General features: G+C 39.7%; 1 protein-coding gene across 2 annotated transcripts in view; it reads left to right on the plus strand.

Annotated features, from left to right (window-relative positions):
- The window catches only part of MTMR10 (myotubularin related protein 10), a 56,030-nt gene that overhangs the window by 30,042 nt on the left and 11,464 nt on the right, over nucleotides 1-14,524 (plus strand). For both annotated transcript variants that reach the window (XM_025986418.2, XM_025986417.2), the window contains 7 exons: nucleotides 1,544-1,634; nucleotides 8,280-8,451; nucleotides 9,495-9,582; nucleotides 9,672-9,760; nucleotides 12,100-12,230; nucleotides 13,400-13,469; nucleotides 14,314-14,384. In XM_025986418.2, coding sequence (XP_025842203.2) covers nucleotides 1,544-1,634; nucleotides 8,280-8,451; nucleotides 9,495-9,582; nucleotides 9,672-9,760; nucleotides 12,100-12,230; nucleotides 13,400-13,469; nucleotides 14,314-14,384 — 712 coding nt within the window. The remainder of the gene's footprint in view (nucleotides 1-1,543; nucleotides 1,635-8,279; nucleotides 8,452-9,494; nucleotides 9,583-9,671; nucleotides 9,761-12,099; nucleotides 12,231-13,399; nucleotides 13,470-14,313; nucleotides 14,385-14,524) is intronic.

The following is a 14,524-nucleotide window of genomic DNA, read 5'->3' on the forward strand; positions in this document are numbered from 1 at the left end:
TAGTGCCCAAAGGAACAGAAAGTCAAGGACTTCTTCAAGGTACAGATTTCAGTAGTTTTGCTGCTGGAAGCATCTCCTTAAGGAAGACTGTTGGACAGATTAGGGATGGGAATGTAGATTACTGGGTCCTAATTGCATAGGTGAGACAGTCTTAGAAAGCTCTCCTTGTAGTCATCAAGAAAATTGAGGTATTATATAAAAGTTTCAAAAACCTTTGGTTATTATTTTTAGTCAATCTAAAACTAGTGATAACCTGTGTCCTCTTATTTGTATGTATATTCTAATTTAGTAAGACAGGAAACATTTATTCTATAAAAGACTTTTAAAATATCTTTTAAACAAGAACTTGACACATAGTTACCCATTAAGTAGGATTTGCATTAACCCATCTCAAACACCACTAATTGACATGGACTAATCATTAACTAAACTTTTCCTGCTCACTCACTGTTAAAAGTATATCGCTGTGGCTCACTGCTTTTTAATGTTTTTAAGGAAGATCTTCTCTTCTCTCCTTGCATATGTCTTAAATTTCCTTTCTGCTCTGATCATTTAAGAGTGTTTTCTGCAGAAGTCTAGTCCAGGGCGTTGTAAACATAGAGCACTGTCTGCTTCCTTCCCTCCAGCAGCAGTTGGGAGTAATATCAACCATATTTCCATGTGTGGAGGTTTTGCAGAGGCCAGGTGTGCATTAAGATTATTAGTCCTTAATGTAGCCATAGGTATTCTCTTCATTTTATAGTTGCATACACTTAGACTCCAAGAGATGAACTGATTTCATACCACTTACAGGGCAAGTGTTTGGTAGACCCTAGGATTCAAGCCCTGATCTGTTCAATTGAGAGGCCCATGCTTTCTCTACCCTAGACATAGTCTCAAACCATTTTCTTAAATGCAGTTTGTGTGTGTGTGTGTGTGTGTGTGTGTGTGTGTGTGTGTGTGTTTGTACCTCTTTGAGCCATCCTATATTTTGGGTTTGTTGCTAATTTTCATTTTTTGTGATAATAGCTTTTCTATTAGGCTAGATTTTTTTTTAATACATGAGGTATGAATGTTAAAATTTCATACCTTATATTAAGCCTTCCAGATTCCTGTATTAAATCATTATAGTCCACCAAAAATGAAACTTTTTAATCCTTTCTTTAGGAGTATGTATATATATATATATATACATATATATACATATATGTATATATATATATGTATGTTGCTGCCTTTTAGGAGAATGCGTCTTTAGGTTTCAAGTTTCTTTATTTGAATAAAATTAATTTGCTGTTAAAATTCAACTCAGCAAACACTTACTGAATACTTACCATATACTCACAAAAGCTTATAAACAGTGTCCTGGGGGCCCAACACTGAATGAGAAACCTGGCCTTAAGGAGCTCTTTCACAGTCTAGGGTCAACAGAAAAAAACATGTAAATAAGTATCTGTGATCACTGCCCCACCCAAGATGATGGTCCCAATAATCAAGGCCTTATTGTACATTTCATTTAAATAAGTGTGTTAAAATCAAATTCTAAATGTAGAATTTTTCCTAGGTATGCCTTGCAATAGCTCATTATTCCCAGCCAACAGACCTCCAGCTACTCTTTGCATTTGAATATGTTGGGAAAAAATACCACAATTCAGGTAAATATGAAAATATTAAATATTGTGATTAACTTTACATTGTATAAGTTTTATGTTTATCAGAGGCTTCCAAGTATATGAGTTTTAACAATGGTAGAATTACTAGCTTTATAACTGCTAAAGAAGAAAGCACTATATACTAAAAGAGACAATATTTCTTAGATCATTTCTCAGAAAGTGACGAGGAAGAATCTGTAAGCAGCTATAAACATAGGCTTATAAGAATCATGTCAGGTCTTTTACTAAACCACAGTCTCTGGCTTTTATTTTTTATGGTGAAGAAAGATTTCCCCTTCTCGAACCCACTTTAATTGATAGCTTGAGTTGAAATGATGTTATCTTTTAAGAGAACAAGCAGAAAATTAAAAGATATTTGAGATGCATGATCTTTTCTGGCATAGTGTGATTTCATGCAAAAGCTAAAATGATTAAACTTTTTAGTGGAGAGATCATCATTGATTGACCTCATCAAAATATTGACTTTATGTTTCTGAATTAGATTGACAAAAAGGAAGAGGAACCATTTGTCTTAAGGACAAGTATATTCTAAGCAGTTTTTGTAAAAGTAAAATAGTATTGTTCATATACTTACTGAGTATGTAATTACTCAGTGATGACATCACCAAGGAAAATTCCAGATGATGATGTAATTCTGTATATTTCTTATATGCAAATGTAATTTTAATCAGCCATTTAAAAAAATAAAAGGATAGAGGAAAAACATGTTTCATATTAGCCCCTTGGAAATTAGGGGCCACACATTAACTCTACCTACTGAGACATGAGTTCTCCCACTATTAAGGAAGAAGAATAAATCAGTTACATATTTACAGTGAAAGATCAGTTCACCCCAGCATAGTCTGGACAGGGATCTTTCAAATTAATTGTACTGGTCTTTCATTTTATTACCTCAAAACATATTATGGTAATTTAAATAATCTATATAATAAAAGCATATTTGAGTATCACTATATTGTAAATACATTAAAATATAGGAACAGTACGGAGTATCTGTAGGTGCACTTGGTATAAGTATATTTTCACTACTTTAAAAGATACTTGTAAACACCATAGAGATGGTATGTGAAAGTCATGCTTTGCAGGAAGAGTAGCTTTTATCATATGTGCTGTATTTATAGAAATTGGATAACAAAACATTTGTTAACTATCAAAATATAACCAATTGTAACTTATGCTTGAGCAAAATAAAATTAACTTTTTAAGTTTATTTCTTAATATAAATTATAAAATTCACATATTGTCTAAACATAAAAGTGTTGTAGATCCTCTACTACTCATTAGGTGAATATTTCTTTGGACTATCATAAAGCTACAGACCATGATCATCAAGGTTATTTTCAATAAGATCCTCACCCACACTTGCAAGAGAGTAGCTGAAATGAAAATTCCGGGAGGTCCAGGAGTTCTAAGAAAGAGTCTTTGAGTCCCACTTAAATTTGTTTATGATACAGATCAATTCCTGATGCTATTTTTTTCTAATAGAAATGATTCTGTCCACAATATAGATCCATGATTTCTGAAGTAACATAATGACTTGAGCTCAGTGAATGCAGTAAACTCCATTATGTGTTTGGGAACCTGATGCCTGCTCCAGTTACTTTTCAGTTTTCTTCATCCATTCCTTGTGGGCATCTCTGGGTTAATAATACTTTAAATAGTTATTCAACACATTGCTCTTCGACTACTGGGTTTTCTTATTTACATCAGTCAGTTCTGTGTCTTCTTATATATAGCTTGTTAATAAAATTTGGTAATTAATACTTAAAATATTCAGGAACACTTTTTTCATTACATCCTTCACTCACTTCCTCCTTTGACAGGTACTTCATAAACCTAAAACTTGGCCAGAGTTTTGTTAAGATTCCTTCTAGGGTAACACCCTTTAATATCCTTCCGTGCTGTTGCAGAAGCATAAACTGCATCCTTAAGATCAAAAGAAGCCTGAAATTTCCACACACTGCAGTCAGAATTCATTAATTTGTGAGTGAAAGATGCCCAATAATCCACTCTTGAACTTCTGGATGCCACCTTGATTCATTGGCTGGATTAAAGAATAAAGAAGTCCTTTTTGCAGGCAGGTAGGTGACAAAGCTGTTTCCACAAATAAGATCTGAAGTTAGAAGATGTCCCCTGCAGTTATCTAAGGAAAGACTCTTTTAGATGGCCTTTGGCACTCAGAGGTTTTCTTCCAAGTTCATAATCCCTTGAGTGAAAACACCTTCTCTGCATAGCTCACCACTCATCCAGGTACTTCTGCGAGGATCCCAAAGTAAAGCAACGAGGCATACCTCCCCCAGGAACAATGTGGGAGGTACTGGCACAGATAAGCACAGAGGTTCTGGTTTTTTTCTTCTTTAATTTGGAAGAAACCACAAGGACTCTGCTTTCATTGGTCAGGTTATTATCAGGCAAATAATGTCCCAAAAGTACAGCTTCATCTTTGTGATAAAAATCAAAGATTCAGATTATGCCTCCAGTCTGAAGAATTGAAAACCTCATGAAGTTGGGGCACCTGGGCACCTCAGTCGGTTAAGCTCAGTCCAGCTCTTGATTTCAGCTCTAGTCATGATCTCAGCATGGTGAGATCGAGCCTCACATCAGGCTCTGTCCTGGGCATGGATCTATTTAAGATTCTCTCTCCCTCTGCCCCCCCCCCAAAAAAAAAAAGAAAGAAAACTTCATAAAGTTACCTGTAGCCTCAGTGTTAGCAGCTCTATTCCATGGCAGACATCGAACTTTCAAATGCTATTTCGTAATCTCAAGGTATCATGTAGTAGACCCACAGCAGAAAATGTACGTTCTCGGTGGTTTATTTTGTTATTTTATCCTTTTTATTAACATAGGCCTTGGTATTAGATTTTCCATTAAATGCTTATTTGAAAACCACTTACAGAGAACATAGTCCATTTGAAACTAGAAATTTTTAAAGTTTGTTGCCTGTCAGTTCTTTTAAGTTTCTTAGTGTAGCTATACATGGTTGTGATTGATCCTTCTGTCTCTTGAATACTAGTGGCTCCCAGCCAACTTCCTGTATCAGAATTCCTGGAGGATCTTTTAAAAGGCAGCCATCCCAGGTCTGCCCCAGGCCCAACAGATCTCCCGGTTACAGCCATTGACTCAACCTGTTGCACTTAATATCACAGCTCTCTTTTTACCCTTGTCGTCCTTTATGACTTCTGATTTCAGCAGTATCATAAAGGCGATAGGCTTTCTTCTGGTATGTTAACCACTTTTATTGTCTTTGCTGTTGCTTGAGACCATTCTAAATATAGATGGGACTAGTTAATTTCAGCATAGCATGGGATTAGACTTTTAAACTGTCAGAGAAGATAGCCAAGGAGGGGCACCTGGGTGACTCGTTGGTTGAGCGCATGCAACTCTTGATTTTAGTTCAGGTCATGATCTCAGTGTCCTGGGATTGGAGACCCATGCTGGGCTCTGCCCTTAGCAGAAGTCATGCTTGAGGATTCTCTCTCTCCCTCTCCCCACTGCCCTTCCCACCCGTCCCCAATCTGTGCATTTGTCTCACTCTTGCTCACTCTCAGATAAATAACTTTAAAAAAAGCCAAGATCAGGAATGCTCACTATCTAGTTTTCACTTTCAGTTGGCTGAGGAGCTGTCCTAAAGTAGGTAACTAACTCTCAGAGGAGCTGGATCTTCCTGAGATGACTGTTTTGCCAGTCTGTTGCTGCACCCATTAGTAATCCACTTGTAGAGCAGGCCACAGGCATTAGGGCTTTGGGACTTTCTGGATAGCATTAGAATTTCCAGGCTCTTTAATGCCAGATTAGTATCTGCTACACATTCTCTAATAAGTTCTCACAGAAGAAAATGTAGAACATATAACAGTCCTACTTGTTGGGAAATGGACAGGTTTTCAACAACCAAAACCAGTACAATAGTAAATAGTTCAATATCCTATAGCTTTTCTCATCCGATATTCAGAAAATTTGTCTTTTTTGTAGTTAGATACTGAGACTGAATCTTGCCAGAGAAACAATCTCATAAACTACATGTTCTCAGCCTAGTTTATTAATAAAGTAACTTCAAAACATTCAAAAGTACTCAGTTCTAGACTCCTAGCTGAGAGTATCCTGTCAAACTATTTTCATAGCTCTTTAAAAATTGAGAATGTGCTCTTTATACTTCTTTTTTGGTGGTAGTTGTCTCATTGTGTGGCAAGGACCTTTGGTACAATGTTGAATAGTAATCAGGATAGCAGGCATTATTTCTGTTCCGGATTTTGATGAAGATATTTACTGTGTGTTTCTGGTAATTACCCTTTATCAAGTAGGAATTTCCCTTTTATTCCCAATTTCCTGAAGTTTGTTTTTTAAAATTGTGAGTAGGTATTGAACTTGATCAAATGTTTTCTACACTCAGAACTGATCATATGGTTTTTTTTTTCCCCTTCAATTTGATCATATGATGAATTACTTACATTTTTAATGTTGAATAGCTTTCTGTGGGTTTTGGTGCTCTGGAACACTGTGTATAAAGTCACAGTTGCCTGGGAATTCTGCATCCTATAGAGATTACAGTTCCCAGGTTCCTCAGCATACTTTCTGGTTATAGTTACTCTGGAGAAGGATCTGAGATGGAGTGGCACTCCAGGATATGTGCTTGGCTTTAGCATTTTCATATTAAACAAGTTCTACTGAAATCAGAATCACTGGGTAATTCTGATGCCACTTGAAGTATAAAATTCAAAATTCCTAGCATGGTGCATGAGACCCAGGGAGGGCAGTGTTCTCTCATCTGCATTGTCCAGCATAGGAGCCACTAGCCACGTGTGCCTGTTGAGCACTGGAAGTATGGCTGGTACAACTGAGGACCTGCATTATTTTATTTTGTTTTGTTTCAACTTAAATAGCACATGTGGCTAATGGCTACTCCTTGGGGCAGCGCAGACCAAGAGTCTTGGCCCCATCTAATTTTCCAGCCTCTCTTCCACCACCCCTTGCATTCCCAATGCTCTAGCTGTATTTCATTACTTGATTTTAATACAATTATACCATGTTTTTTATGTTCTGCTTTGCCCAGCATGCCTACCTCCTTTTTACCAGCCATCTAGCAACATTTGGCTCACTCCCCAAGTCTCTATTCAGATGTAGTCAGGTCCTGAGGCCTTCATCTCCAGTGAGCGTTAGGGTTGTCATCCTCTGTGCTCTCAGTACGCTTGTACATCCAGCTCAGTGTGACTGGTGCTGAACTTACCTGCCACTGTCTTGTTGGCACTTTGAAAATAGAGATAAAACCTTACCCATTTTTAAGTTTTCAGGCCTTCGCACCTTGGAGGTTCTCAGAAAAAAACTGTGCTGTACTAGGTGCTAATAAATGGTCCACAGAAATGGGCATGGCATGTTCATGGGATAATGAAGGGGTTTCCTTGGCTTCAGGGGAGAATGGGGGTTAGGCCATAATGAAAGGTCAGGTTGATTATCTAAGGGCTTTTTAAGCAAAACCATTTAGGTTTGCTTGAGGAAGTTGGAAAATGAGCATAAGGGGAAGTTTGGGAAAAGGGTATAGCATCATGAAAGCATGATTTTGGGGAATTGTGTCCCATGGCAGGCTGCAGGCTGATTTGAGTCCTGGAGAACATCATGTCAGGGATGTCAGGCGGGACTCTTGCCACCGTTGCAGCCTGCAGCTGTGAAACACAGGACCAGGAAAGATTGTGCCATCTGTCTCTCCAGATTGCCAGGGTAGATCACACTGACTGCTGATATGCTTTCCTTCCCTTGGGTCATTCTGCAGGCCTTCCTGAGGTTGTGCATATGTCCCAGAGGATAGCAGCCTTCCTTGACGAGAGAGGGCTTCTTGCTAAGGATATTCAGGCTGAAATCCCCAGATAAAAGTGGCCCTCTGGTGGAGTATAAGGAAACCTTGTGAACTTTTCAAAGGAAAATGGACTGTTATGAGACCAAGAATTTTATAATAAGCCATAGAAGAGAGTTGAGGTGTCAGTATTAAAAGGATGAAAGATTTGGTCAAGAACAGATGATTGGAAGCATTCATTGTTTCAGGCAAAAACGTGTGGAAAAAATAAGCATGACTTGAATTTACCCCACAGTTTAGGGCAGGGGGATGAGCAGGGCTCGTGAGTGGTTTCTGTGGAATAGTAGAGATAGAAGACCATTGAAAAGGAGAAAATCTGGGCAGTAGGCATTGTTCATCGTTTGGGAAGGTGGTTAGTAACAGAAGAGGAAAAAATGTATAGCATGGAGTAGTGGTGCAGTTTGGTCAAATTCATAGGTGGAGTAGTGGTGGTTTGGTCAAATGAAAGTCTTTTCAAAGTCCAGGTGACCTGTTTGTGTTTGAAGGCAGAAGAGATAGAGCCAAGTAGAAGGACAGAGAAACTAAGTGATGCTGAAGGAGTCAGGAAAGAGCTAGATAAGGATAAAACAAAGTGAATTCTTCTGACAAGAGGAGGGCCACCTCTTTCTCAGGACTGCTGGGAACAGTAGGAACATCTTGGAGAGACTTGAAAGACGCACAGGGAGGAGATGTCCCGTCCAAGTGTGTTCCTGACTAAGGAGGTGCCAAGAGAGAAGGGGGAATGTGGGACGAAATGTGAAATGTGACCATTGAAACAAAACTAACAATATTGCTTTTTCTTGTAGCCACTAAAATTAACGGAATACCCTCAGGAGGTGGCAGTGGAGCTGTTGGTGGCAGCAATCAAAAAACCCCATTCTTTGAAACATACTCCGACTGGGACCGAGAAATCAAGAGAACAGGTGCTTCCGGGTGGAGAGTTTGTTCTATTAACGAGGGTTACATGATATCCACTTGGTAAGTCCAGTTTTAACAACCTTATTTATAGCTGGGAATGACTTCTTATGAATAATCATCAAACTCTGCTCTCTGATAGCTTTTAAGTTATGGTGAATGGAATATTTGTTTTGAATAGCACATTCATGAATATTTTAAAGATAAAGGGAAGAAGAGAGAAAGGAGGCTGTTTTACAGCACAGTGAGCCTGTCCACTTGGAATTGCTGTCCAGGCAGTATCCTAGAGTCTGGGTGTCTTTTGGGGATGAGAACAGTTAGAAGAGAGAGGGAGGAGCTAAAACTTCTTAGCAGACTTGTGGGTTGGGTTTGGTTTTATCTTGTGTGCCTTGTGTCCTTAGCCATAGAGAATACAGGTGGATATGTTTTTTCAGAAACTGAATACATGTTGATAAATTAATCATTTTGGAAACCATTTCATATATCTCCTTTGGATATTTTCTCCTGCCATAAACATAAGTTGTGTTAATTAACCACATCACACATGTTTTAGAAGGAGATACCTAGGGCCCGCCTTGTCTTCCGTGGTGCCTACCATGTGGTCACCAAGTAGGGTACAAATTAAATGAAGATAAACATGTTTAATTCTAATATGGGGGGCAGCCCGGGTGGCTCAGCGGTTTAATGCTGCCTTTGGTCCAGGGCATGATCCTGGAGACCTGGGATCAAGTCCCACGTCGTGCTCCCTGTGTGGAGCCTGCTTCTCCCTCTGCCTATGTCTCTGCCTCTCTCTCTCATGAATAAATAAATAAAATCTTTAAAAAAAATTATATATGGGGGCAGCCCCGGTGGCGCAGCGGTTTAGCGCTGCCTGCAGCCCAAGGTGTGATCCTGGAGACCGGGGATCGAGTCCCACATCAGGCTCCTTGCATAGAATGGAGCCTGCTTCTCCCTCTGCCTGTGTCTCTGCATCTCTCTCTCTGTCTCTCTCTCTGTGTGGTGTCTCTCATGAATAAATAAAATCTTCTAAAAAAAAAATTATATATGGGATTTGCACCTGCCTAAAGCAGAGGACTCTTATGTTAGGTTTGCTTTTTCCTCTCCAGCCTTCCAGAATACTTTGTAGTACCAAGTTCTTTAGCAGACCAAGATCTGAAGATCTTCTCCCATTCTTTTGTTGGAAGAAGGATGCCAGTAAGTGATGTCTGTTGGATTTCATTCAAACCTATGTCTTTTTTTTTTTTTTTCTACTCAGTTAAGTAAAGGCTCTGCTTCCCTCCTAGCTCTGGTGCTGGAGTCACTCTAATGGCAGTGCTCTTGTGCGAATGGCCCTCATAAAAGATGTGCTACAACAGAGGAAAATTGACCAGAGGTAATCAGGAAATGGTCATTGTTACTTTGGACATTTTTAGTTATCATAAATGAGTACAGTAAACTCCTGACTACTTGAAAATACTTGGAAAATGGCAGAGTTTTATTAATTAGCACCGTATATTCTATGCAAGAATTACTATTTTGAAAAAAATGCATAAAATTAATATTTAAGTTGTACTAAAATAGTTTTAACTCTTTTGGCTTTTAAGACACTAAAAGATCTTAAGTTGTTCATGTCTTGCTATAACAGTGTCACCTCATCATACTTCCAAAGTGCATTGATTTCCAGTTGAGATACTTCCGGATAAATCAAACTTTTCATATAGTTCAGAGTGTGTTAGGTCTGCAGAGTCACAGTAGCTTAAATGATTAGCTTCCACAAACAAGTTTGGCATCATCTGCTGAAGTCACCAGTAATCTCTATGTTGTTCAAGCAGTAGACATTCATCAGTTGGTGGGCATCACTATTGATCTGTCTCTCACTAAAGCCTTCTGAGTCCCAGGCTCCTGCTCCTTTCACTCTCCTGAAGCCCCTCTTTCTCACCTGTACTCTGTGTTTTGCAACCCTGGTTCTTGGCAATCTGTCCACTGCTTCTGCCCATTCTCTATTTCCATCCTAGAGAAGTTCTATGGCTGTGGATTTAGTGACCATCAAATTTATATCTCTGATGTGACATCTTCTGTGTGGAAATCTCAAAGTCCCTTTCATTATGTCCAAAGCCAGACTCCAATATATGGGCACCACACCCTCTCCCAGCCTGCTCCAGAAACCCATGAGTCACCCTGGATGTATTCTCTCTCTCGCTTCCTTACCCACATTCAGTCCATCATCAAATTCTATCATATACTCTTTAGAAATCTTACAAATCTGTGTGTGTCCACTCCAGCCATCTCCCCTCTGAGCCCAGTGTGTTGTCAGGCACCCTCATTTCTTCCTCTAGTGTCTCAGCCAGTACCATGCCTGCTGCTCCAGGCCTCGGCCCCATGGACTTTGCCTGGGCTTTCCCATCTCCTGCCGTTTGCCAGTGCTCTTCCCTTTTGGGTTGCCTTTCTTCATGCTTATCCTTGAGCACTCTCTACCCCACCCACTCAGTACTTACTCATTCTTGGTATCTCAGTTCGAACATCACTTCCTGAAGATGAGCTTTCCCTTACCTCTTCAATTAGATCAGTCCTCAAGTTATACGTTCTCCTTGGCTCTCTCAGTTTTCTTCATAACTCTTACCTCAGTTCTTTATTGTATATGTGTGTTAGCTTGGTTATTGCCTGTCTTTGCTATTAGGCTGTAAACTCATGAGCTGAAGGGACTAGATTTGCACACCGTTATACATTCAGCACTCAGGAAATAACTATCATATTGGATATTTATTCAGTACTTAATTAAATAAATGAAGAACAAGGGAACAGATCTTAGAAACCCAGCTCAGAGAGCCTCAAATTGTGTATCACACTCTGTTATTGGTACAGCCAGATCTTAGGTTTGTTTCCACACTACCATATGTAAGAAAGCTATGTTTGCTGAAGCAAATAAATGTCAAGTGACATGACCCTCACATGACCCTTCAGCTTTCTGCAAAGGAGGGTGACTGCCTTCAGATCATCTCTGATGATTTTTCAGATCAGACTGGATTTTTTACTTCAGTCGCGTTGAAGATGACCTGTCTGTCCTGTCGCGCTCCAAGGCTGCTGTTGACTGCCATGTCTGCTGGTCAAGTGCTTAGGGAGGGGTACTGCTATTAGAGGGGAGCCTACAGCACTTTGGGAAGAGAGTTCATTCTGAACCCTTAGAGCCAGTAGCACTTTTAATCTTTGAATTTTACTAAGCTGTGAATTGTTTTAATTCCTTTGTTTTTCCAGTTGTCCCACCCTTCATAAGTAAGACAGATTCTCTTTGTTGTCCAAGCTCTCTCCACCCATTTCTCCTTAGACACATCAGCTCAGTCCCACTGGTCTTCTCTAGGTTTCTCCACAGCTAAGCTTGTGTCCAGCACAGGACCTTTGCCTCTACTGTCCCTCTGCCTAGAACACTTTCCCTCACATCTTGTGTGGCTCCTGGTCCTTTGGGTTTTGGCCTTAGTATCGTTTTCACAGAAAAGCCTTTCTGACCACATGCCTTGAACTAGCCTGCATTCACTGGATGATGCCACCTGTTGCCTTTACAGCCTGTTACTTTCTCATTTACCCTCCTGTCACCAAGCACAGAAGCCCATTGAGAGCAGAGGCTCCTCCTGTCTATGTCCGTCTATCTCCAGCTCTTAGAGTAGTGCCTTAGCTCATAATAGGTCTTCAAAAAATGTGTGGCATGAATGAATGACTCAAGGATTTTGTCTTTATTAGGATCTGTAATGCAATAACTAAAAGTCATCCACAGAGAAGTGATGTTTACAAATCAGATTTGGATAAGACCTTGCCCAATATCCAAGAAATACAGGCGGCTTTTGTAAAACTCAAGCAACTATGCGTTAATGGTAATTTCATTTTTTGGTGTGTATACATATATATGTATATAGTGAATGAGGGATACAGCATTGCATGAGGTATGTCAGAAAAAGCAATATTCCTTGAAAATATAAAAATAAATATATAAGTAGGGGCTCATTGAAATATTTGTACAAATTATTGTATGACAAAATTGGAAGCTCTTAGAAAATGAAGTTTAAACTGCTTCTTGTTTTGGAGGAAAAAAAATAAATCAATGAAATCACTTTCAAATCCTGGATTGTTATGGTAGGGTACTTTTGTAAAAGTGCCAAGGAGAACAGCGAGCTACCTTACAGACAAACGTACTAAAATTCTAATGTATACAGTTACATTTTTGAGACACAGGACTTGACATGGATTTCAGACAGAGCCATGTTGTAATCTGTGCAGCCTTGGAGTTCTAATATGTGTGTTTGAGCAGGTGCTTCTCAATTGCTTTCATTGTGCCCCGGGGTGGGAAGGGGTGATTCACCTGAAAGCATCATTTTGGCATGAAGTGAGTCGTCCCTGAAGGGTGCCCAGAGAAAGCCCCTAGTTACCTGAGAGCCAGGAGAGGCAGCCATTGTGGCACTGGATGGGCGCTTGCCTGGAAGGAGAGATGAGGAGGGGGGTGGTGTATACAATGACATGAATGTTTATCAGCCATCTGGTAAGTGGAATGTAACTAAAGCCTGGAGTTGGTGAGGTGAGAGACATCTTGAGACAGGCCAGGCAGACTGGGGAGGGCAGTACAGGCCTTTCCCTGCTCACAGAATCCAGAGAAGCAGGGAGGGCAAGGCTTGCAGGCAGGAAGCTGGGGTGTGGGGGAAGAGGTGCCAGAATCCAGACATGGGCTGTCCTAGAAGGTGGGAACCACCAGCTCTTAGGAGGCAGAGGTGCTGAGACTTTCCAGGATTTCCCTGAAAGCCACAGTGAAGGAAACAGAGGCCCAGGGGAATGCCTTGTTTTGTGTTTTTTAGAATTGTAACACATCCTTTAAATGTTCATATTATTAAATGAAAGTGCACAATACTTTCTTAAAGCCAATTTTTAAATATTAAAAATTGTGACGTGTATCACTTAACTCTTATTGATCATGTAAAATTGTTTAAAAAGCCTAAATGTGTATATACATATGTTTGTGTGTGTGTATATATAATTGCCATATTTATTGCAGAGCCTTTTGAAGAAACTGAAGAAAAATGGTTATCTTCACTGGAAAATACTCGGTGGTTAGAATATGTAAGGTTTGTACAAACACTTTCCCTTTTTTTTTTTTTTTTTTTTAAATAAGTACAGACTCACAAGAGGTACAAAAACATTAGAGCACTCCATGTACTCCTCACCCAGCTTTCCCCAAGTGGTAACATTTTCCCTAACCAGAATACTGTCTCAAAACCAAGTGGTGCAATATATAGGCCTTATTTAGATTTCACCCATTTATACATGTTTTCGTGTGTGTGTGTGTGTGTGTGTGTGTGTTTCTCTGCATTTTTATTGCACATATAGGTCTGTGCAGCTACCACCATAGTCCTGATATAGAACTCCATCACCACAAAGCCCTTAATGCTGCCCCTTCAGAGTTGCGTTCCCATCCCTGTCCCTTGGCAGCCGCTGATCTTGTCTCCATCTCTGTATTTTGTGATTTCAAGAATGTTATGTAAATCAACCCCCCTTTTATAAAAGGGTTAATTTCCTTGATATAAAAATCAAAATGTACTCTGAATCATGTAAATACTAATGAAATTCATAAAGACCATTAAGAATATAGGGAAAGATTAGATGTGTTTGACTTCAAGTACTTTTTTTTTTTTAAGATTTTTTATTTATTCCTGAGAGACCCAGACACACACACACACACACACACACACACACACACACACACACACACACTTAGGTGGAGGGAGAAGCAGGCTCCCTCTGGGGAGCCCAATGCAGAACTTGATCCCAGGACCCCGGGATCTTGACCAGAGCCAAAGGCAGACAGACGTTCAACCAATGAACCACCCAGGTGCCCTGACTTCAAGTACTTTTAAAGGAATATTTATAGAAGTCTGATTTTTAACAGTATTTTTCCCTTTGTCTTTTCAGGGCATTCCTTAAACATTCAGCAGAACTTGTGTACATTCTAGAAAGCCGGCATCTGTCTGTAGTGCTACAAGGTAATTCATTACTGAAAACACTGGTCACCATGCCAGTCAGTTTGGTGACTTGATGCAAGTGAATCACATTACCCCTAGCTGTCTCTTACAACAGCACCACCAGACCCACTACAGATTCCACACATAGGTAGAGGAGAACA

Source organism: Vulpes vulpes, chromosome 14 (assembly GCF_048418805.1).
Source record: "Vulpes vulpes isolate BD-2025 chromosome 14, VulVul3, whole genome shotgun sequence".
In the NCBI taxonomy this organism is placed as follows: Eukaryota; Metazoa; Chordata; class Mammalia; order Carnivora; family Canidae; genus Vulpes; species Vulpes vulpes.